This window comes from Ranitomeya imitator, chromosome 1, assembly GCF_032444005.1.
Source record: "Ranitomeya imitator isolate aRanImi1 chromosome 1, aRanImi1.pri, whole genome shotgun sequence".
Taxonomy (NCBI): domain Eukaryota; kingdom Metazoa; phylum Chordata; class Amphibia; order Anura; family Dendrobatidae; genus Ranitomeya; species Ranitomeya imitator.
The window spans coordinates 1,103,304,553-1,103,329,111 of record NC_091282.1 but is presented as its reverse complement, the minus strand read 5'-3'; the positions used below and the strand labels follow the sequence as shown (position 1 = coordinate 1,103,329,111).

General features: G+C 44.4%; 1 protein-coding gene across 4 annotated transcripts in view; it reads right to left on the bottom strand.

The window, feature by feature from the left end:
• PRIMPOL (primase and DNA directed polymerase) overlaps positions 1-24,559 on the bottom strand; it is a 112,532-nt gene that overhangs the window by 18,441 nt on the left and 69,532 nt on the right. For all 4 annotated transcript variants that reach the window (XM_069744298.1, XM_069744297.1, XM_069744296.1 and 1 more), the window contains exon 8: positions 5,909-6,003. In XM_069744298.1, coding sequence (XP_069600399.1) covers positions 5,909-6,003 — 95 coding nt within the window. The remainder of the gene's footprint in view (positions 1-5,908; positions 6,004-24,559) is intronic.

The following is a 24,559-nucleotide window of genomic DNA, read 5'->3' as shown; positions in this document are numbered from 1 at the left end:
AACCACTGTTTGGGCGCATGACAGAGCTCGGAAGCGAAGGAGCGCCATTTGACTTTTCAATGCAAAATTGACTGGAATCGAGATGGGACACCATGTTGCGTTTGGAGAGCCCCTGATGTGCCTAAACATTGAAACCCCCCACAAGTGACACCATTTTGGAAAGTAGACCCCCTAAGGAATTTATCTAGATGTGTGGTGAGCGCATTGACCCACCAAAGGCTTCACAGAAGTTTATAATGCAGAGCGGTAAAAATAAAAACTTTCCCCCAAAATATTATTTTTTAGCCCCCCGTTTTGAATTTTCCCGAGGGTAACGGGAGAAATTCGACCCCAAAAGTTGTTGTCCAATTTGTCCTGAGTACGCTGATACCCCATATGTGGGGGGTGAACCACCCTTTGGGCGCATTGGGAGGGCTCGGAAGGGAAGGAGCGCCATTTGGAATGCAGACTTAGATGGAATGGTCTGCAGGCGTCACATTGCGTTTGCAGAGCCTCTAATGTACCTAAACAGTAGAAACCCCCCACAAGTGACCCCATATTGAAAACTAGACCCCCCAAGGAACTTATCTAGATGTGTTGTGAGAACTTTGAGCCCCCAAGTGTTTTACTAGTTTATAACGCAGAGCCGTGAAAATAAAAAATCTTTTTTTTCCCCACAAAAATTATTTTTTAGCCCCCAGTTTTGTATTTTCCCAAGGGTAACAGGAGAAATTGGACCCCAAAAGTTGTTGTGCTATTTGTCCTGAGTACGCTGATACCCCATATGTTGGGGTAAACCCCTGTTTGGGCATACGGGAGAGCTCGGAAGGGAAGGAGCACTGTTTTACTTTTTCAACGCAGAATTGGCTGGAATTGAGATCGGATGCCATGTCGCGTTTGGAAAGCCCCTGATGTGCCTAAACAGTGGAAACCCCCCAATTATAACTGAAACCCTAATCCAAACACACCCCTAACCCTAATCCCAACAGTAACCCTAACCACACCTCTAACCCTGACACACCCCTAACCCTAATCCCAACCCTATTCCCAACCGTAAATGTAATCTGAACCCTAACCGTAACGTTAGTCCCAATCCTAACCCTAACTTTAGCCACAACCCTAACTGTAGCCTTAACCCTAGCCCCAACCCTAGCCCTAACCCTAACGGGGAAAATGGAAATAAATACATTTTTTTAATTTTTCCCTAACTAAGGCGGTGATGAAGGGGGGTTTGATTTTCATTTATAGCGGGTTTTTTAGAGGATTTTTATGATTGGCAGCCGTCACACACTGAAGACGCTTTTTATTGCAAAAAATATTTTTGAGAGCTATAATTTTTCCATATTTTGGTCCACAGAGTCATGTGAGGTCTTGTTTTTTTGCGGGACGAGTTTACGTTTTTATTGGTAATATTTTCGGGCACGTTACATTTTTTGATCGCTTTTTACTCCGATTTTTGTGAGGCAGAATGACCAAAAACCAGCTATTCATGAATTTCTTTTGGGGGAGGAGTTTATACCGTTCCGCGTTTGGTAAAATTGATGAAGCAGTTTTATTCTTCGGGTCAGTAAGATTACAGCGATACCTCATTTATATAATTTTTTTATGTTTTGGCGCTTTTATACGATAAAAACTATTTTATAGAAAAAATAATTATTTTTGCATCGCTTTATTCTGAGGACTAACTTTTTTATTTTTGCTGATGATGCTGTATGGCGGCTCGTTTATTGCGGGACAAGATGACGTTTTCAGCGGTACCATTGTTATTTATATCTGTCTTTTTGATCGTGTGTTATTCCACTTTTTGTTCGGCGGTATGATAATAAAGCGTTGTTTTTTGCCTCTTTTTTTTCCCCTTACGGTGTTTACTGAAGGGGTTAACTAGTGGGCCAGTTTTATAGGTCGGGTCGTTACAGACGCGGCGATACTAAATATGTGTACTTTTGTTTTGTTTTTTTTAAATTTAGATAAATGTATTTATGGGAATAATTTATATATTTTTTTTCATTATTTAGGATTTTTTTTTTTTTTTTTTTTACACATTTGGAAAAAAAATTTTTTAACTTTTTTATTTTGTCCCGGGGGGGAACATCACAGATCGCTGATCTGACAGTTTGTACAGCGATCTGACTTGCAGCACTGCAGGCTTACCAAGCGCCTGCTCTGAGCAGGCACTTGGTAAGCCACCTCCCTCCCTGCAGGACCCGGATGCTGCGGCCATATTGGATCCGGGCCTGCTGCAGGGAGGGAGGTAAGGAGACCCTCGCAGCAACGCGATCACATCGCGTTGCTCCGGGGGTCTCTGGGAAGCCCGCAGGGAGCCCCCTCCCTGCGCGATGCTTCCCTATGCCACCGGCACACCGTGATCATGTTTGATCGCGGTGTGCCGGGGGTTAATGTGTCGGGGGCAGTCTGTGACCGCTCCTGGCACATAGTGTCGGATGTCAGCTGCAATAGCCCCGTGAGCACGGCCGATCGCGTATGACGTACTATCCCGTCGGTGGTCATACGGGCCCACCCCACCTCAACGGGATAGTACGTCATATGGCAGAAAGGGGGTTAATAATGGCCCCATAAGATGTTCCATAGACACATTTGCCCAATATAATGCTGCACAAATGTTGATTATGGCCCCATAAGATGCTCCATAAAGATATTTGCCCCATATAGCGCTGCACAAACCTTGATTATGGCCCCATAAGATGCTCCATACAGACACTTGCCCCATATAATGCTCCACAAACGTTAATTATGACCCCATAAGATGCTCCGTAAATATAGTTGCCCCATATAGTGCTGCACAAACGTTGATTATGACCCCATAAGATGCTCCATAAAGATATTTGCGCCATATAGTGCTGCACAAACGTTGATTATGCCCCATAAGATGCTCCATACAGACACTTGCCCCATTTGCTGTGATAATAAAAAAAAAAAAAAAAAAAAATCACATACTCACCTCTCTGTCGCTCAGGCCCCCAGCACTTTCAATATTCACTTGCTCCTCGTTCTGGCGCTACTCCATCTTCAGCGTCTTCTGCACTGACGTTCAGGCAGAGGGCGCGCTCTAACTACGTCATCGCGCCCTCTGACCTGGGCGTCACTGCAGAAGACGCTGACGATGGAGCGGCGCCAGAACGAGGAGCAGGTGAATATCGCGCTGCTCTTCCCTCTCCGTTATCCTCACCTGCTCCTGGCGCGGTGCAGTCCCTGCTTCCCCGGCGCCGCAGCTTCTTCCTGCATTGAGCAGTTACTGTTACCGCTCATTACAGTAATGAATAAGCGGCTCCACCCCTATGGAAGGTGGAGCCGCATATTCATTACTGTAACGAGCGGTACCATGTGACCGCTCAATACAGGAAGAAGCTGCGGCGCCGGGGAAGAAGAGACCTGCAGGGACCGCGCCAGGAGTAGGTGAGTATATTTAGACAGCCCCTGCTCCCCCCCCCCCCCCGCCGACCCCTGGGTATGACTCGAGTATAAGCCGAGAGGGGGACTTACAACCCAAAGAAATGGGCTGAAAATCTCAGCTTATACTCGAGTATATACGGTATATATATATATATATATATATATATATATATATATATATATATATATATATATACACACCGCTCAAAAAAATAAAGGGAACACTAAAATGAAACATCCTAGATATCACTGAATGAAATATTCCAGTTGTAAATCTTTATTCATTACATAGTGGAATGTGTTCAGAACAATAAAACCTAAAAATGATCAACGTAAATCACAACTAATATCTCTGGTCTGGAGTTGGAATGATGCTCAAAATCAAAGTGGAAAATGAAGTTACAGGCTGATCCAACTTCATTGGAAATGCCTCAAAACAAGGAAATGATGCTCAGTAGTGTGTGTGGCCTCCACGTGCCTGTATGACCTCCCTATAACGCCTGGGCATGCTCCTTATGAGGCGGCGGATGGTCTCCTGAGGGATCTCCTCCAAGACCTGGACTAAAGCATCCGCCAACTCCTGGACAGTCTGTGGCGCAACGAAGACACTGAGGGAAATATACACCTCTTCATCTCGCCTGTGATGAGAAGAAGAAGCCAAGTTCTTAGTAGAAAATGGAGCAAGTATTTAGAAGACCCCACTACAGGTGTCCCGAGGAGGACTGGGAGCGGTCCTGAGAAGAATAGTGGAGGGCTAGTTACTCCTTTCTACACATAGGACTCGGGTATCCATAACTTGTGCATTCACCACCACACTAGGCTGTTTGAATATTCAGTCATACTGACATACTTGGTGGATGGTGCGACACATGATGTCCAAGATGTGTTCAATCGGATTCAGGTCTGGGGAACGGGGGCCAGTCCATAGCTTCAATGCCTTCATCTTGCAGGAACTGCTGACACACTCCAGCCATATGAGATCTGGCATTGTCCTGCATTAGGAGGAACCCAGGGCCAACCGCACCAGCATATGGTCACAAGGGGTCTGAGGATCTCATCTCGGTTCCTAATGGCAGTCAGGCTACCTCTGGCGAGCCCATGGAGGGCTGTGTGGCCCTCCAAAGAAATGCCAACCCACACGATTACTGACCCACTGCCAAATCGGTCATGCTGAAGGATGTTGCAGGCAGCAGATCGCTCTCCACAGCGTCTCCAGACTCTGTCACGTCTGTCACATGTGCTCAGTGTGAACCTGCTTTCATCTGTGAAGAGCACAACCCCATCTATGGACGTGGGGCACTCAGATCATCCTTATGGAGTCGAATTCTAACCGTTTGTGCAGACACAAGCACATTTGTGGCCTGCTGGAGCTCATTTTGCAGGGCTCTGGCAGTGCTACTCCTGTTCCTCCTTGCACAAAGGCTGAGGTAGCGGTCCTGCTGCTGGGTTGTTGCCCCCTCCACATCTCCTGGTGTACTGGCCTGTCTCCTGGTAGCGCCTCCAGCCTCTGGACACTAAGTTGTCAGACACAGCAAACCTTCTTGCCGCAGCAGCATTGATGTGCCATCCTGGATGACCTGCACTACCTGAGCAACTTTTGTGGGTTATAGAGTCCATCTCATGCTTCCACGAGTGTGGAAGCACAACCAACATTCAAAAGTGACCAAAACATCAGCCAGAAAGCATTGGTACTGAGATGTGGTCCCCACCTGCAGAACCACTCCTTTAATGAGTGTGTCTTGATAATTGCCAATAATTTCCATCTGTTGTCTATTCCATTTGCACAACAGCATGTGAAATTGATTGTCAGTGTTGATTCCTAAGTGGACGGTTTGATTTCACAGAAGTTTAATTTACTTGGAGTTATGTTCTGTTGTTTAAGTGTTCCCTTTATTTTTTTGAGCAGTGTATTTCACACACACACACGTGGTCACAATTGTTGGTACCCCTCGTTTAATGACAGAAAAACCCACAATGATCACAGAAATAACTTGAAGCTGACAAAAGTAGTAATAAATAAAAAATCTATGAAAATTAACAAATGAAAGTCAGACATTGCTTTTCAACCATGCTGCCACATAATTTAAAAAAGGGTTTGGGTTAGGGTTTGTGTTAGCATCCCTAGGGTTACTATGGATCCTAACCGTAACCCTAGGGATTTATGTTTATAGTGGGTTTTCTAGTTGATTTTGATGATTGGCAGCTGTCACACACTTCTCATCATGCGTTTCATAAACGCAAACGCAGGGAAAAACGCGTTTAAACGCATCAAAACGCCGCGTTTGCGTTAAAATATGCAAAAACGCATGCGCCTAAAAACAACGCTGCGTTTAAACGCGTTTTTTCACCAAATGCGTTTGCGTTTTAAATGTTGCGTTTCTAAACGCAAATGTGAAACCAGACTAATAATAGTTTAGTAGTAACATTTTGTTTTAAAGCTTTTAATTGTGATAAAATGCAAATTATTTGTATGGACTAGCTTTTTGGAACAAATATCTCTAAAAATCAGAAAAAATACCTGTGGTAATAGATGCTACAGCGTTAAGGCTTCTCGCTCCAGTCTTCTCATTTTCTGGACTCTTACACGTTAAAACTTTTAACGAATCTGTAAATCTTTAAATTATTATAACAGTTAATAAAGATCAGTCTTATCACAAATACAAATCCCTTTTCTTAAAGAAATTGATGATGATTGCAAACATCAAAAAAGGAAAAACTACTATGTGCAATAGGAACTTCACAGTGAATGTGTAATGTCACAAGGCAATATATCGGTCGGTTTCTACTTGGATAGACACAGGAGTTATCAATCCATTAAGAGAATGTGCACAAAGTATATTTTAAACTCAGGCAAACTAGTTTTTCAAGCACAAGCTTTGGGAAACTCAGGCTTTTTTTGTTTTTCTTGAAGCGACTTGTATCCTTTTCTGGCAATTCCTTGAGTTTTTTTTCCTACAGTTTTGGCCAAATACACTTTTTTGGAGTGTTTTCCCATAGTTTTTCGTGATGTCTTTTCTAGAGATTAGCGAACGTGTTGGAACACGTTCGCCAATCTCAAATTAGGCACGAATATAGCACATTTGGATTAGTGTTCGCTTTCACGAGCATGTTTTACTGAAAGTGGGCAAAAGTTGGTCACAGTTCGGGAAGATCATTGCGGTTCCACCAATGCTATTGTATGACTTTGGCTAGGATATTGGTGTTGGGGGGGGGGGGGGGTGTCTGGGGGCAGGGTAGATGTGTTTGATGAGGTGAGGGGGTGTGGATGGGTTAAAAGAATGTCTGAAAAAATTACAGGAGAGGCACTCACTTTTTTTTTCTTTTTCCTCAAAACTTTAGGTGTTGATTCCAGCAACCAATCAAGGACCAGAAACCATTCACAATGCCATGACACAAGGTGGTCTTTGATTGGTTACCGAAGTCACATGTTCCTGGCCATATAAAAAGCAGACATCTTGTTTTGCTTGCGCAATTTGCTCAGTGTCACAGTTCAGAGAGGTGTCTCCTGTGAATTAGCTGTTGCTGCTGAAAGTGAACTTGTCCTATGTGAAAATGGATCTTCCAGCATCGAAGTAGATTGCGCAAATACTGTCTGGAAGTCTCTGGAAGCCCCATTTGCTACTCCAAATCGTTTGTGCTAAAACTGTGTTTCAGGGGCAAATCTCAAGGCCAGATTTCCACTTAAAAATCGTTAAGTGCAACGGTGTTGTTCAGGCACACTAAGAAAATAAATAATGATTGTTCATTTAGTGACAAGTGACTAACAGCTGTAAGCCAAAGGTCGTGAAACAGCACAGAGGAAGGCTACCTACAACATGAGTGGGAAAAAAGCAAGGTCATGGTGGAAGGGGGAATAGGCTTGATGCTCGACGTGTACGTGGGGAAGGTGTTAATGAGAATGAAAGCTCAACTGAACATACACAGTCTCCTCCTATCCTAAAACCACTGACATCATCTGTTACTGGATGGCCTACTCAACTCTCTTTGCCAGAGGCACAACAGTACGCCTTGTAGATGACGCTCAGAAAGAGCATGTGCTCCAGTGTATGGCAAGCGTTGCATCAAGAGGCCTCTCCTCCTCTTCCTCCACCCTAATCACCCTTGTTTCCCCCCACGTCAAATTTTTCCAAACGCCCATCTGACTGTGGGGAATCTGACTGTGTGGATTGATCCTTAAAGGGGTTAAACAAGCTTCTCATCAATGCTGCTGGAGAACAGGAAGAATGGCATTGTGCTTCTTGCTTTGGAACATGCAAATGTTCAACACTCCTATACTTCTTTCAGTAAAGCATTTGGCCCATTGTTATTATTATTTTTTTTATTGTCAATAGCTAAAAGCAAAGTGCAAACATTAACCCCTTTACCCCCAAGGGTGGATTGCACGTTAATGACCAGGCCAATTTTTACAATTCTGACCCCTGTCCCTTTACGAGGTTATAACTCTGGAACGCTTCAACGGATCTTGGCAATTCTGACATTGTTATCTCGTGACATATTGTACTTCATGATAGTGGTAAAATTTCTTCGATCTAACTTGCGTTTATTTGTGAAAAAAATGGAAATTTGGGGAAAATTTTGAAAATTTGGCAATTTTCCAACTTTGAATTTTTATGCCCTTAAATCACAGAGATATGTCAACCAAAATACTTAATAAGTAACATTTCCCACATGTCTACTTTACATCAGCACAATTTTGGAACAAAAAGTTTTTTTTTAGGGAGTTATAAGGGTTAAAAGTTGACCAGCAATTTCTCATTTTTACAACACCATTTTTTTTTAGGGACCACATCTCATTTGAAGTCATTTTGAGGGGTCTATTTGATAGAAAATACCCAAGTGTGACACCATTCTAAAAACTGCACCCCTCAAGGTGCTCAAAACCACATTCAAGAAGTTTATTAACCCTTCACTTCAGGTGTTTTACAGGAATTTTTGGAATGTTTTAAAAAAAATTAACATTTAACTTTTATTCACAAAAAATTTAATTCAGCTCCAATTTGTTTTATTTTCCCAAGGGTAAGAGAAGAAATTGGACCCCAAAAGTTGTTGTGCCATTTGTTCTGAGTACGCCGATACCCCACATGTGGGGGTAAACCACTGTTTGGGTGCATGGCAGAGCTCGGAAGGGAAGGAGCGCCGTTTGACTTTTCAATGCAAAATTGACTGGAATTGAGATGGGACGCCATGTTGCGTTTGGAGAGCCTCTGATGGGCCTAAACATTGAAACCCCCCACAAGTGACACCATTTCGGAAAGTAGACCCCCTAAGGATCTTATTTAGATGTGTGGTAAGCACTTTGACCCACCTAGGGCTTCACAGAAGTTTATAATGCAGAGCCGTAAAAATTAAAAATATTAATTATTCCCACAAAAATTATTTTTTAGCCCCCAGTTTTGTATTTTCCCAAGGGTAACAGGAGAAATTGGACCCCAAACGTTGTTGTCCAATTTGTCCTGAGTACGCCGATACCCCATATGTGGGGGGGAACCACCGTTTGGGCGCATTGGAGGGCTCGGAAGGGAAGGAGCGCCATTTGGAATGCAGACTTAGATGGAATGGTCTGCAGGCGTCACATTGCGTTTGCAGAGCCCCTAATGTACCTAAACAGTAGAAACCCCCCACAAGTGACCCCATATTGGAAACTAGACCTCCCAAGGAACTTATCTAGATGTGTTGTGAGAACTTTGAGCCCAAGTGTTTCACTACAGTTTATAACGCAGAGCCGTGAAAATAAAAAATCTTTTTTTCACCACAAAAATTATTTTTTAGCCCCCAGTTTTGTATTTTCCCAAGGGTAACAGGACAAATTGGACAACAACTTTTGGGGTCCAATCTCTCCTGAGTACGCTGATACCCCATATGTTGGGGTAAACCCCTGTTTGGGCACACGGGAGAGCTCAGAAGGGAAGGAGCACTGTTTTACTTTTTCAACGCAGAATTGGCTGGAATTGTGATCGGAAGCCATGTCGCGTTTGGAGAGCCCCTGATGTGCCTAAACAATGGAAACCCCCCAATTATAAATGAAACCCTAATCCAAACACACCCCTAACCCTAATCCCAACGGTAACCCTATCCACACCTCTAACCCTGACACACCCCTAACCCTAATCCCAACCCTATTCCCAAAGGTAAATGTAAGATGTTATAGTGTAAGATCGCTGATCTGACACTTTGCTGTGCACTGTGTCAGATCAGCGATCTGACGTGCACTTCTCCTGGCTTCCCGGCGCCTGCTTTGAGCAGGCGCAGTGAAGCCACCTCCCTGCAGGACCCGGATGCCGCGGCCATCTTGGATCCGGGCCTGCTGCAGGGAGGAGGAGGTAAGAGACCCTCGCAGCAACGCGATCACATCGCGTTGCTCCGGGGGTCTCAGGGAAGCCCGCAGGGAGCCCCCTCCCTGCGCGATGCTTCCCTATACCGCCGGCACACTGCGATCATGTTTGATCGCAGTGTGCCAGGGGTTAATGTGCCGGGGCGGTCCGTGACTGCTCCTGGCACATAGTGCCGGATGTCAGCTGACACCCGGCCGTGATCGGCTGCGCTAACCTGTGAGCGCGGCCAATCGCTATGATGTACTATCCCGTCGAGGGTCAGATAGGCCCAGGTGACCTCGACGGGATAGTACGTCTAAGGTCAGAAAGGGGTTAAGCCACCTACTCATTACTATTATTAATTTATATAGCATCATTGATTCCATGGTACTGTACATGAGAAGGGGTTACATACAAATTACAGATATCACTTACAGTAAGCAAACTAACAATGACAGACTGATACAGAGGGGAGAGGACCCTGCCCTTGCGGGCTTACATTCTACAGGATGGTGGGGAAGGAGACAATAGGTTGAGGGTTGTAGGAGCTCCGGTGTTGGTGCGGCGGTAGCTCCGGTAGTGGTGAGGAGGCAGAGGGGTCAGTGCAGGCTGTAAGCTTTCCTGAAGAGGTGGGTTTTCAGGTTCCGTCTTAAGGATCCGAATGTGGCTGATAGTCGGACGTGTTAGGGCAAGGAATTCCAGAGGATGGGGAATATTCGGGAGTAGTCTTGGAGGCAGTTGGGTCAGGAGGGAATAAGTGTGGAGGAGAGAAGGAGGTCTTGGGAGGACCAGAGAATACGTGAGGGAAGATATCGGGAGATTAGTTCAGAGATATATGGAGGAGACAGGTTATAGATGGCTTTGTAGCTCAGTATTAGTAATTTGAACTGGATACGCTGAGGGAATTGTAGCCAGTGAAGAGATTTGCAGAGGGGGGAAGCGGAGGAGTAGCGAGGAGAGAGATGAATTGGTGGGGCAGCAGAGTTAAGGATGGACTGCAGAGGTGCAAGGGTGTTAGCAGGGAGGCCACAGAAAAGGATGTTGCAGTAGTCAAGGTGGGAGATGATGAGGGCATGCACAAGCATTTTAGTAGATTGAAAAGACAAGCGTTTTTCACACCTCAATGATACAGGATATCTGAAAAGTGCCCTGCGCCTCAAACACAAATCTTACCTTAGTTAGGGTCTGGAATAAAATTTGTGGTGTAAAGTGTACTTCAACTCGTGAATTTAATGAGCAAACTTCATCGCACACATGTTCAGCCCACTTTCGCAGAGTTGGTTGAAACTAGTGTGAAAACGCAATTGTTTTCATACTCGATTTGTGACTTTTCAACGCATGCTATGTAATCAATTTGATAATTGAGGCCTAAGGGTATGTGCACACGTGGAGTATTTACAAAAGATTTTTCTGCATCAGAAACGCCGAGTAAAATACACACTTTTTCAGTTTTTACTTGCACTTTACCATTCTCATTTGAAAGGGTGAAAAATGAAGAAAGAACACATGCTGCAGATCTGAAAAAGCTCTTTGATGGTTCAAATCTGAAAGGAAATAAGCAGCGTGCATATGAGATTTCAAATTTGCAGCATCTTTTACCCTTGAAAAACTGCACAGATAAAAATCGCAGCATGTCACGAAGCCCTAAATGAGAAAAACATCAATGCATTCAGGAGAGAAATGTACATGCTCTCCGATAATACAACACAGTTCTTCTGCCAGCAGGTTACAGAATGATGGCAGTGAACTGGGTGTATTTTCACTTTCATGTAAAGAGGATCAGTCACTACCAGCAAGATGACTAACAACAGAAACATACAATCTATTTCAAGGAGCTTTCTGGGCATTGCAGAAGACTTTTAAGGAAATGTAACATTGTGAAACAGTGTTGCACTCAGCAACCAGAAATTACCAGTAGTATGGCAGCATTACATACAGTGGGTGAAATACTGTATATACTCGAGTATACGCCGATCAGAGTATAAGCCGAGACCCCTAATTTTGCCACAAAAAAATGGGAAAACTTAATGACTCGAGTATAAGCCTAGGGTGGGAAATGCAGCAGCTACTGGTAAATTTCAAAAATAAAAATAGATACCAATAAAAGTAAAATTAATTGAGACATCAGTAGGTTGTTTTTGAATATCTATATTGAATCAGGAGCCCCACATAATGCTCCATACAGTTCATGATGGGCACCATAAGATGCTCCATACAAAATACGCCCCATGTAATGCTCCATAAAGCTCATGATGGGCCCATAAGATGCTCCATACAAAAAATATGCCCCATATAATGCTGCACAAAGGTTAATGATGGCCCCATAAGATGCTCCATATTAAAATATGCCCCATATAATGCTGCATAAAAGGTTAATGATGGCCCCATAAGATGCTCCATATAATAATACTAGATTGTGGCCCGATTCTAACGCATCGGGTATTCTAGAATATGCATGTCCCCGTAGTATATGGACAATGATGATTCCAGAATTCGCGGCAGACTGTGTCTGTCGCTGATTGATCGAGGCAACCTTTATGACATCATCGTCGCCATGGCAACCATTATGACATCATCGTCGCTGTGCCCGTTGCTGATTTGTCGAGGCCTAAAGGCCTCGACCAATCAGAGACGCGGGATGTCTACGTCCTTTATGACATCATCGTCGCTGTGCCCGTCGCTGATTGGTCGAGGCCTGGCGGCCTCGACCAATCAGACGCGGGATTTCTACGTCGATACTGTGCCCGTCGCTGATTGGTCGAGGCCTGGCGGCATCGACCAATCAGGGACGTGGGATTTCCAGGACAGACAGACAGACGGACGGAAAAACCCTTAGACAATTATATATATAGATGCCCCATAAGCTGCTCCATAAAGGTTGATAGCCCCATAAGATGCTCCATAAAATAATATGCCCCATATGCTGCTCCATAAAGGTTGAGGCCCCATAAGATGCTCCATAGAATAATATGCCCCATATGCTGCTGGGATTAAAAAAAAAATGACATACTCACCTCTTGTCCTGAGCAGGTGGGGACACAGGCACGCTATGGGGGGCAGGTGCCAGTGTCACCGCTGGCTCAGGCCCCCGGCACTTGCGATATTTGTTGTGAATTCTGCTTTTGGGCTCCCTCCGGTGGTTGTAAATGGTAATGCAGTTGTCCCTGGGCTGCAGTCTTGCACAGGTGTATCTGCTGATTGCATTTCTGACTGGGGTATTTAGGTTTGCTGGACTCTTTACTCCTGGCCAGTTGTCAATGTTTCTTGGGAAGTGTTGGATCTCTCCTGGCCTCTCCTGCTTAGCTGCCATTTCAGCAAAGATAAGTGTCTGTTTCTTTTCCTGTGGCACACATGCAGTGTGCTTATTTTCAGTGCTGTTCGTTTGTTTATCTATTGTCCAGCTTAGACTGTGTCAGTGTTTTCTCAGTCTGGTTGGATTCTCTGGAGTTGCAGATATACGCTCCACACCTTTAGTTAGGTGGTGGAGTTTATTTTTGTATTTTCTGCTGTGGAGATTTTGGAAGGATTTTAATGCTGACCGCTTAGTGTCCTGTCCTATCCTTTCCTATTTAGCTAGAAGTGGCCTCTTTTGCTAAATCCTGTTCTCTGCCTGAGTTTGTCTTTTCCTCTACTACTCACATTCATTATTTGTGGGGGGCTGCCTAGCCTTTGGGGTTCTGCTCTGAGGCAAGATAGTATTCCTATTTCCATCTTTAGGGATATTTAGTTCTCCGGCTGTGTCGAGGTGTCTAGGTTTTGTTAGGCACACCCCACGGCTACTTCTAGTTGCGGTGATAAGATCAGGGTTTGCGGTCAGTATAGTTACCACCTACTCCAGTGAAAGTTTTCATGCTGCTCCAAGGTCACCTGATCATAACAGTACAACTGGCCCATAATGAGTTAAATGCATCTCAGAAGGGAAGAAAAATCTTGAGCCATTTTTTTTTCTTCAGTCTACTTTGTCTACTGCTCCCTCTTAATCTCTGGATGGCTGAAGAGCCTTGTGCTAGCATGAATGTTCAGGAATTAGCTTCTCGTGTAGACCAGCATGCTGCTAGAGTACATGGTATTTCTGATTACATTGTTCAGACTCCTGTTTTAGAACCGAAGATTCCTACTCCCGATTTGTTTTTTGATGACAGGTCCAAATTTTTGAGTTTTAAAAACAACTGTAAACTGTTCTTTGCTTTGAAACCTCGATCCTCCGGAGACTCCGTTCAGCAGGTTAAAATCGCCATGACCCGCAGGATTGGGCATTTTCCCTGGAAACTGGGAATCCGGCTTTGCTTAATGTAGACTCCTTCTTTCAGGCGCTAGGATTATTATATGATGAACCTAATTCTGTGGATCAAGCTGAGAAGACCTTGTTGGCCCTGTCTCAGGGTCAAGAGGTGGCTGAATTGTATTGTCAGAAATTCAGAAAATGGTCTGTGTTGACTAAATGGAATGATCATGCTTTGGCGGCAATTTTCAGAAAGGGTCTTTCTGAATCCGTTAAAGATGTTATGGTGGGGTTTCCCACGCCCTCCGGTCTGAGTGATTATATGTCTCTGGCCATTCAGATTGATTGGCGCTTGCAGGAGCACAGAACTGTGCGCGCTGTGGCGTTGTCCTCAGAGCAGATTCCTGAGCCTATGCAGTGTGATAGGATTCTGTCTAGAACAGAACGACAAGGTTTCAGACGTCAGAATAGGTTGTGTTATTATTGTGGCGACGCTTCTCATGTCATTGCTGTCTGCCCTAAACGGACAAAGAGGATTGCCAGTTAAATTACCATTAGTACTGTACAACCTAAATTTTTGTTATCTGTGTCTCTGATCTGCTCATTGTCATCATTTTCTGTCATGGCGTTTGTGGATTCAGGCGCCGCCTTGAACTTAATGGACTTTGAGTTTGCCAAGCGTTGTGGTTTTCCCTTGCAGCCTTTGCAGAACCCTATTCCTTTAAGGGGCATTGATGCTACACCCTTGGCTAAAAATAAACCCCAGTTCTGGACACAGGTGACCATGCGCATGGCGCCAGCCCATCAGGAAGATTGTCGATTTCTGGTGTTGCATAATTTGCATGATGCTATCGTGCTGGGTTTTCCGTGGTTGCAGGTACATAATCCTGTTTTGGATTTGAAGTCCATGTCTGTGACTAGTTGGGGTTGTCAGGGACTTCATAATGATGTTCCTTTGATGTCAATCGCCCCTTCTTCCTCTTCTGAAATTCCAGAGTTTTTGTCCGATTTTCAGGATGTATTCGATGAGCCCAAGTCCAGTTTCCTTCCACCGCACAGGGACTGCGATTGTGTTATTGACTTTATTCCAGGCTGTAAGTTTCCTAAGGGTCGACTTTTCAACCTGTCTGTACCTGAACATACCGCCATGCGGAGCTATATTAAGGAGTCTTTGGAGAAAGGGCATATTCGACCATCTTCTTCACCGTTGGGAGCGGGGTTCTTTTTTGTTGCCAAAAAAGATGGTTCCTTAAGACCCTTTATTGATTATCGCCTCTTGAATAAGATCACGGCCAAGTTTCAATACCCTTTACCTTTGCTTTCCGATTTGTTTGCTAGGATTAAGGGAGCTAGTTGGTTTACTAAGATTGACCTTCGGGGGGCATATAATCTTGTTCGTGTTAAGCAGGGTGATGAATGGAAAACTGCGTTTAACACGCCCGAAGGCCATTTTGAATACCTTGTGATGCCATTCGGACTCTCTAATGCTCCATCTGTTTTTCAGTCCTTCATGCATGATATCTTCCGGAATTATCTTGATAAATTCTTGATTGTATATTTGGACGATATTTTGATTTTTTCCGATGATTGGGAGTCTCATGTGCAACAGGTCAGGATGGTATTTCAGATCCTTCGTGACAATGCCTTGTTTGTGAAAGGGTCTAAGTGTCTTTTTGGGGTGCAGAAGGTTTCTTTTTGGGGCTTTATTTTTTTCTCCCTCGTCTATAGAGATGGATCCGGTTAAGGTTCAGGCCATTCATGATTGGATTCAGCCCACATCCGTGAAGAGCCTTCAGAAATTTTGGGGTTTTCCTAATTTTTATCGCCGTTTCATTGCTAATTTTTCCAGCGTGGTTAAACCCTTGACCGATTTGACGAAGAAAGGCGCTGATGTGGCGAATTGGTCCTCTGCGGCTGTCTCTGCCTTTCAGGAACTTAAACGTCGATTTACTTCTGCTCCGGTGTTGCGCCAACCGGATGTTTCTCTTCCGTTTCAGGTTGAGGTTGACGCTTCTGAGATTGGGGCAGGGGCCGTTTTGTCTCAGAGGGATCCTGTTGGTTCCTTAATGAAACCGTGTGCCTTCTTTTCCCGTAAGTTTTTGCCTGCTGAACGCAATTATGATGTCGGCAATCGGGAGTTGTTGGCTATGAAGTGGGCGTTTGAGGAGTGGCGACATTGGCTTGAGGGAGCTAAGCACCGTATTGTGGTCTTGACCGATCATAAGAATTTGATTTCCCTCGAGTCTGCCAAACGGCTGAATCCTAGACAGGCTCGATGGTCTTTGTTTTTTCCCGTTTTGATTTCGTGGTCTCGTACCTTCCGGGTTCTAAGAATATTAAGGCTGATGCCCTCTCTAGGAGTTTTTTGCCTGATTCTCCTGAGGTCTTGGAACCGGTCGGTATTCTGAAAGAAGGGGTGGTCCTTTCCGCCATTTCCCCTGATTTACGACGAGTTCTTCAGGAATTTCAGGCTGACAAACCTGACCGCTGTCCTGTGGGGAAACTGTTTGTTCCTGACAGATGGACTAGTAGAGTGATTTCTGAGGTTCACTGTTCCGTGTTGGCTGGTCATCCTGGCATTTTTGGTACCAGAGACTTGGTTGGTAGATCCTTTTGGTGGCCTTCTTTGTCGCGTGATGTGCGTTCTTTTGTGCAGTCCTGTGGGATTTGTGCGCGGGCCAAGACTTGTTGCTCCCATGCTAGTGGGTTGCTTTTGCCATTGCCGGTCCCTGAGAGGCCCTGGACGCATATTTCTATGGATTTTATTTCCGCTCTTCCTGTTTCCCAGAGGATGTCGGTTATCTGGGTTGTTTGTGACCGATTCTCTAAGATGGTTCATTTGGTGCCTTTGCCTAAATTACCTTCCTCTTCGGATTTGGTTCCGTTGTTTTCTCAGCATGTGGTCCATTTGCATGGTATTCCGGAGAATATGGTGTCCGACAGAGGTTCCCAGTTTGTTTCCAGGTTTTGGCGGGCCTTTTGTGCTAAGCTGGGCATTGATTTGTCTTTTTCTTCTGCATTTCATCCTCAGACAAATGGCCAGACCGAGCAAACTAATCAGACTTTGGAGACTTATTTGAGATGCTTTGTGTCTGCTGATCGGGATGATTGGGTGGCTTTTTTGCCATTGGCCGGGTTTGCCCTTAATAATCGGGCTAGTTCGGCTACTTTGGTTTCGCCTTTCTTTTGTAATTTTGGTTTTCATCCTCGTTTTTCTTCTGGGCAGGTTCAGCCTTCTGACTGTCCTGGTGTGGATTCTATGGTTGACAGGTTGCAGCAGATTTGGGCTCATGTGGTGGACAATTTGGTATTGTCTCAGGAGGAGGCTCAACGTTTTGCTAACCGTCGTCGGTGTGTTGGTTCCCGGCTTCGGGTTGGGGATCTGGTCTGGTTGTCTTCCCGTCATGTTCCTATGAAGGTTTCTTCTCCTAAGTTTAAGCCTCGGTTTATTGGTCCGTATAAGATTTCTGAGATTATTAATCCGGTGTCTTTTCGACTGGCGCTTCCGGCCTTCTTTGCTATCCATAATGTCTTCCATAGATCTTTATTGCGGAAATATGTGGAGCCCGTTGTTCCCTCTGTTGATCCTCCGGCCCCTGTGTTGGTTGATGGGGAGTTGGAATATGTTTTTGAGAAGATTTTGGATTCCCGTTTTTCGAGGTGGAAGCTTCAGTACCTTGTCAAATGGAAGGGTTATGGCCAGGAGGATAATTCTTGGGTTTTTGCCTCTGATGTCCATGCCGCTGATTTGGTTCGTACCTTTCATCTGGCTTATCCTGATCGGCCTGGGGGCTCTGGTGAGGGTTCGGTGACCCCTCCTCAAGGGGGGGAAAGGGTACTGTTGTGAATTCTGCTTTTGGGCTCCCTCCGGTGGTTGTAAATGGTAATGCAGTTGTCCCTGGGCTGCAGTCTTGCACAGGTGTATCTGCTGATTGTATTTCTGACTGGGGTATTTAGGTTTGCTGGACTCTTTACTCCTGGCCAGTTGTCAATGTTTCTTGGGAAGTGTTGGATCTCTCCTGGCCTCTCCTGCTTAGCTGCCATTTCAGCAAAGATAAGTGTCTGTTTCTTTTCCTGTGGCACACGTGCAGTGTGCTTATTTTCAGTGCTGTTCGTTTGTTTTTCTATTGTCCAGCTTAGACTGTCAGTGTTTTCTCAGTCTGGTTGGATTCTCTGGAGTTGCAGATATACGCTCCACACCTTTAGTTAGGTGGTGGAGTTTATTTTTGTATTTTCTGCTGTGGAGATTTTGGAAGGATTTTAATGCTGACCGCTTAGTGTCCTGTCCTATCCTTTCCTATTTAGCTAGAAGTGGCCTCTTTTGCTAAATCCTGTTCCCTGCCTGAGTTTGTCTTTTCCTCTACTACTCACAGTCATTATTTGTGGGGGGCTGCCTACCCTTTGGGGTTCTGCTCTGAGGCAAGATAGTATTCCTATTTCCATCTTTAGGGATATTTAGTTCTCCGGCTGTGTTGAGGTGTCTAGGTTTTGTTAGGCACACCCCACAGCTACTTCTAGTTGCGGTGATAAGATCAGGGTTTGCGGTCAGTATAGTTACCACCTACTCCAGTGAAAGTTTTCATGCTGCTCCAAGGTCACCTGATCATAACACCCTCCCCCATCATACTCACCCCCTCCTGATGCGGTTTGCACGTCCCTGCTTCTCTGATGGTCTCTGGTACACGACCGCAGCTTGTTCCTGTGTTCAGCAGTCACATGGTACCGCTCATTAAAGTAATGAATATGCGCTCCACGCCTATGGGAGTGGAGGCGCGTCCATATTCATTACTTTAATGAGCAGTAGCACATGACAGCTGAACACAGGAAGAGCTGCGGGCGCCGGAGACCATCTGAGAAGCAGGAATTTACAGTGACCGCGCCGGGAGGAGGTGAGTATGATGTGACAGCCGCCACTATCTCTCCCCCGCCGACCCCCTGGGACAATGACTCGAGTATAAGCCGAGATGGGCACTTTCAGCCTAAAAAAATGGGCTGAAAATCTCGGCTTATACTCAACTATATACAGTAAGTGTTGAACGTGTCACCAATTTTTTTAAGTAAGTATATTTCTAAAGCTGCTATGGGCATGAAATTCTCACCAGATGTCAGTAACAACCCATCCAATCCACACAAGTAAAGAAATCAAACTATAGATGTCCATAAATTAAGATATGTATAATAATGAGAAATGTGTAATAATGATAAATGACAGGGAAAAAGTGATGAACACAATTACTGAAATGTATTTACTGGTAATACTTTGTACAAAAGCCTTGGTTGTTGATGACAGCCTTAAGACGCCTCTTGTATGGAGAAACTAGTGGCATGCATTGTTCAGGTGTGCTTTTGGCCTATTCTTCCACACAAACACTCTTCAAATCCTGAAGGTTCTGTGGGCTCCTTCTATAAGCCTTGATCTTTAGTTCCTGCCAAAAATTTTCCATCAGATCCAGCTCAGGTGATTGGCTGGGCCATTCTTGCAGCTTTATTTTCCTTCTCTGAAACCAATTGATTATTTTCCTTCTCTGAAACCAATTGAGAGTTTCTTTGGTTGTGTGTTTGGAATTATTGACTTTCTGAAATGTCGACCCTTGTTGAATCTTCATTATGCTGGTAGATGACAGCAGATTTTTTTGTCAAGAATATCGGTACATTTGTAAATTCATCCTTCCTTCAATGATAAGATGTTTGCCAGTGTCGTATGCTGAAAAGTAGCCCCACACCATTATGTTCCCACCTCCAAACTTCACTGTTGGTATTGTTTTTGGGGTGATACGCAGTGTCTTTTGGCCTCCAAACATGGCGTGTATCATGGCATCCAAAGAGCTTAATTTTGGTCTCATTTGACTAGATTATATTCTCCTATTCGCAGGCTTGTCGAATTGGTGTTGAGCAAACTATAAACGCGCTTGAACGTGCTTTTTGTCCAGCAATGGCGTCTTGCGTGGTAAGCGTGCATACAGGCCATGGAGGTTGAGTGCAGTACTTCTAGTTTTCTTTGAAACAATTGTAACTTATGGTTTCAGGTCTTTCTTTAGCTCTCCTCTTAGTGGTCCTTGGCTCTTGGGCAACTCAAATCCCATGGGGATCATCTGGTCTTGGCCAGTTTATGGTGAAATTATGTTCTTTCCACTTCTGGATTATGGCCCCCAACAGTGCTCACTGGAACCTTCAGTATCTTAGAAAATTCTTCAGTAATCAATCTCAACAGTATGTTTTGCAACAATATGGTTGCGAAGCTTTTGAGACCGATCACTGGTTTTACCCATCATGAGATGTTGCTTATGTTACACCTTGGTAATGAGACACTGTTTTATAGGCCTTCAGGTGAACTAAAGGTACCGTCACATTAACCCCTCTGTGACCTTAGACGTACTATCCCGTCGAGGTGCCCTGGGCTTATCTGACCCTGGACGGGATAGTACGTCATAGCCGATCGGCCGCGCTCACGGGGGGAGCGCGGCCGATCGCGGCCGGGTGTCAGCTGCTTATCGCAGCTGACATCCGGCACTATGTGCCAGGAGCGGTCACGGACCGCCCCCGGCACATTAACCCCTGGCACACCGCGATCAAAGATGATCGCGATGTGCCGGCGGTGCAGGGAAGCACCGCGCAGGGAGGGGGCTCCCTGCGGGCTTCCCTGAGACCCCCGGAGCAACGCGATGTGATCGCGTTGCTGCGAGGGTCTCACCTCCCTCCCTGCTCCCTCCAGCCCCGGATCCAAGATGGCCGCGGATCCGGGTCCTGCAGGGAGGGAGGTGGCTTCACAGAGCCTGCTCAGAGCAGGCACTGTGAAGCCTGCAGCGCTGCATGTCAGATCAGTGATCTGACAGAGTGCTGTGCAAACTGTCAGATCACTGATCTGTGATGTCCCCCCCGGGACAAAGTAAAAAAGTAAAAAAAAAATTTTCCAAATGGGTAAAAAAAATAAAAAAAAATATTCCAAAATAATGAAAAAAAAAAAAAAATTATTCCCATAAATACATTTCTTCATCTAAATAAAAAAAAAAAAACAATAAAAGTACACATATTTAGTATCGCCGCGTCCGTAACGACCCGACCTATAAAACTGTCCCACTAGTTAACCCCTTCAGTAAACACCGTAAGAAAAAAAAAAAAAAACGAGGCAAAAAACAACGCTTTATTATCATACCGCCGAACAAAAAGTGGAATAACACGCGATCAAAAGGACAGATATAAATAACCATGGTACCGCTGAAAGCGTCATATTGTCCCGCAAAAAAAGAGCCGCCATACAGCATCATCAGCAAAAAAATAAAAAAGTTATAGTCCTGAGAATAAAGCGATGCAAAAATAATTATTTTTTCTGTAAAATAGTTTTTATCGTATAAAAGCGCCAAACCATAAAAAAATGATATAAATGAGGTATCGCTGTAATCGTACTGACCCGAAGAATAAAACTGATTTATCAATTTTACCAAACGCGGAACGGTATAAACGCCTCCCCCAATAGAAATTCATGAATAGCTGGCTTTTGGTCATTCTTCCTCACAAAAATCGGAATAAAAAGCGATCAAAAAATGTCACGTGCCCAAAAATGTTTTCAATAAAAACGTCAACTCGTCCCGCAAAAAACAAGACCTCACATGACTCTGTGGACCAAAATATGGAAAAATTATAGCTCTCAAAATGTGGTATTGCAAAAAATATTTTTTGCAATAAAAAGGGTCTTTCAGTGTGTGACGGCTGCCAATCATAAAAATCCGCTAAAAAAACTCGCTATAAAAGTAAATCAAACCCCCCTTCATCACCCCCTTAGTTAGGGAAAAATAAAAAAAAATGTATTTATTTCCATTTTCCCATTAGGGCTAGGGTTAGGGCTAGGGTTAGGGCTAGGGTTAGGGCTAGGGCTAGGGTTAGGGTTAGGGTTAGGGCTAGGGTTAGGGTTGGGGCTACAGTTAGGGTTGGGGCTAAAGTTAGGGTTAGGGTTTAGATTACATTTACAGTTGGGAATAGGGTTAGGGGTGTGTCAGGGTTAGAGGTGTGGTTAGGGTTACCGTTAGAATTAGGGTTAGGGGTGTGTTTAGATTAGGGTTTCAGTTATAATTGGGGGGTTTCCACTGTTTCGGCACATCAGGGGCTCTCCAAACACGACATGGCGTCCGATCTCAATTCCAGCCAATTCTGCGTTGAAAAAGTAAAACAGTGCTCCTTCCCTTCCGAGCTCTCCTGTGTGCCCAAACAGGGGTTTACCCCAACATATGGGGTATCAGCGTACTCAGGACAAATTGGACAACAACTTTTGTGGACCAATTTCTCCTGTTACCCTTGGGAAAATACAAAACTGGGGGCTAAAAAATAATTTTTGTGGGAAAACAAAAAGATTTTTTATTTTCACGGCTCTGCGTTATAAACTGTAGTGAAATACTTGGGGGTTCAAAGCTCTCACAACACATCAAGATGAGTTCCTTAGGGGGTCTACTTTCCAAAATGGTGTCACTTGTGGGGGGTTTCTACTGTTTAGGTACATTAGGGGCTCTGCAAACGCAATGTGACGCCTGCAGACCATTCCATCTAAGTCTGCATTCCAAATGGCGCTCCTTCCCTTCCGAGCCCTCCCATGCGCCCAAACGGTGGTTCCCCCCCCCCCCCCACATATGGGGTATCAGCGTACTCAGGACAAATTGGACAACAACTTTGGGGTCCAATTTCTCCTGTTACCCTAGGGAAAATACAAAACTGGGGGCTAAAAAATAATTTTTGTGGGAAAAAAATTTTGTTTTATTTTTATGGCTCTGCATTATAAACTTCTGTGAAGCCCTTGGTGGGTCAAAGTGCTCACCACACATCCAGATAAGTTCCTTAGGGGGTCTACTTTCCAAAATGGTGTCACTTGTGGGGGGTTTCAATGTTTAGGCACATCAGTGGCTCTCCAAACGCAACATGGCGTCCCATCTCAATTCCTGTCAATTTTGCATTGAAAAGTCAAACGGCGCTCCTTCCCTTCCGAGCTCTCCCATGCGCCCAAACAGTGGTTTACTGCCACATATGGGGTATCAGCGTACTCGGGACAAATTGGACAACAACTTTTGAGGTCCAATTTCTTCTCTTACCCTTGGAAAAATAAAAAATTGGGGGCAAAAATATAATTTTTGTGAAAAAATATGATTTTTTATTTTTACGGTTCTGCATTATAAACTTCTGTGAAGCACTTGGTGGGTCAAAGTGCTCACCACACATCCAGATAAGTTCCTTAGGGGGTCTACTTTCCAAAATGGTGTCACTTGTGGGGGGTTTCAATGTTTAGGCACATCAGTGGCTCTCCAAACGCAACATGGCGTCCCATCTCAATTCCTGTCAATTTTGCATTGAAAAGTCAAATAGCGCTCCTTCCCTTCCGAGCTCTCCCATGCGCCCAAACAGTGGTTTACTGCCACATATGGGGTATCAGCGTACTCAGGACAAATTGGACAACAACTATTTGGGTCCAATTTCTCCTGTTACCCTTGGTAAAATAAAACAAATTGGAGCTGAAGTAAATTTTTTGTGTAAAAAAGTTAAATGTTCATTTTTATTTAAACATTCCAAAAATTCCTATTAAACACCTGAAGGGTTAATAAACTTCTTGAATGTGGTTTTGAGTACCTTGAGGGGTGCAGTTTTTAGAATGGTGTCACACTTGGGCATTTTCTATCATATAGACCCCTCAAAATGACTTCAAATGAGACGTGGTCCCTAAAAAAAAATGGTGTTGTAAAAATGAGAAATTGCTGGTCAACTTTTAACCCTTATAACTCCCTAACAAAAAAAAAATTGGTTCCAAAATTATGCTGATGTAAAGGAGACATGTGGGAAATGTTACTTATTAAGTATTTTGTGTGACATATCTCTGTGATTTAATTGCATAAAAATTCAAAGTTTGAAAATTGCGAAATTTTCAAAATTTTCGCCAAATTTCCGTTTTTTTCACAAATAAACGCAGGTACTATCAAAGAAATTTTACCACTATCATGAAGTACAATATGTCACGAGAAAACAATGTCAGAATCACCAGGATCCGTTGAAGTGTTTCAGAGTTATAACCTCATAAAGGGACAGTGGTCAGACTTGTAAAAATTGGCCTGGTCATTGACGTGCAAACCACCCTTGGGGGTAAAGGGGTTAAGCGACGCTGCAGCGATATAGACAACGATGCCGATCGCTGCAGCGTCGCTGTTTAGGTCGCTTGGAGACGTCAAACACTAACAGCAGAACGATGCAGGAGCGATCCAGTGACGTACTTATCGTTCTCGCTGGTTGTTCGCTCCATGAAAAAACATTGCAGGCATCGTTGCTTTTGCTGTCAAACATGACGAATCACGCCGACCTGACGACCAAATAAAGTTCCGGACTTTCAGCAATGACCAGCGATGTCACAGCAGGATCCTGATCGCTGCTGCGTGTCAAACACAACGAGATGGCTATTCAGGACGCTGCAACGTCACGGATCGTTGTCGTTCTCGTTGGAAAGTTGTTCAGTGTGAAGGTACCTTAACTGATATGTTTTTTTCACCAAGTGTCAGGATTGCTTTCTAATTACTGATATATTTGAGCTGGTGTCGTGACCTTCCATGATTTCTTGCACCTCTATTTCTTCAGGTGTACAATTCTTTTTCCATGCGTCATTTCTCATTAC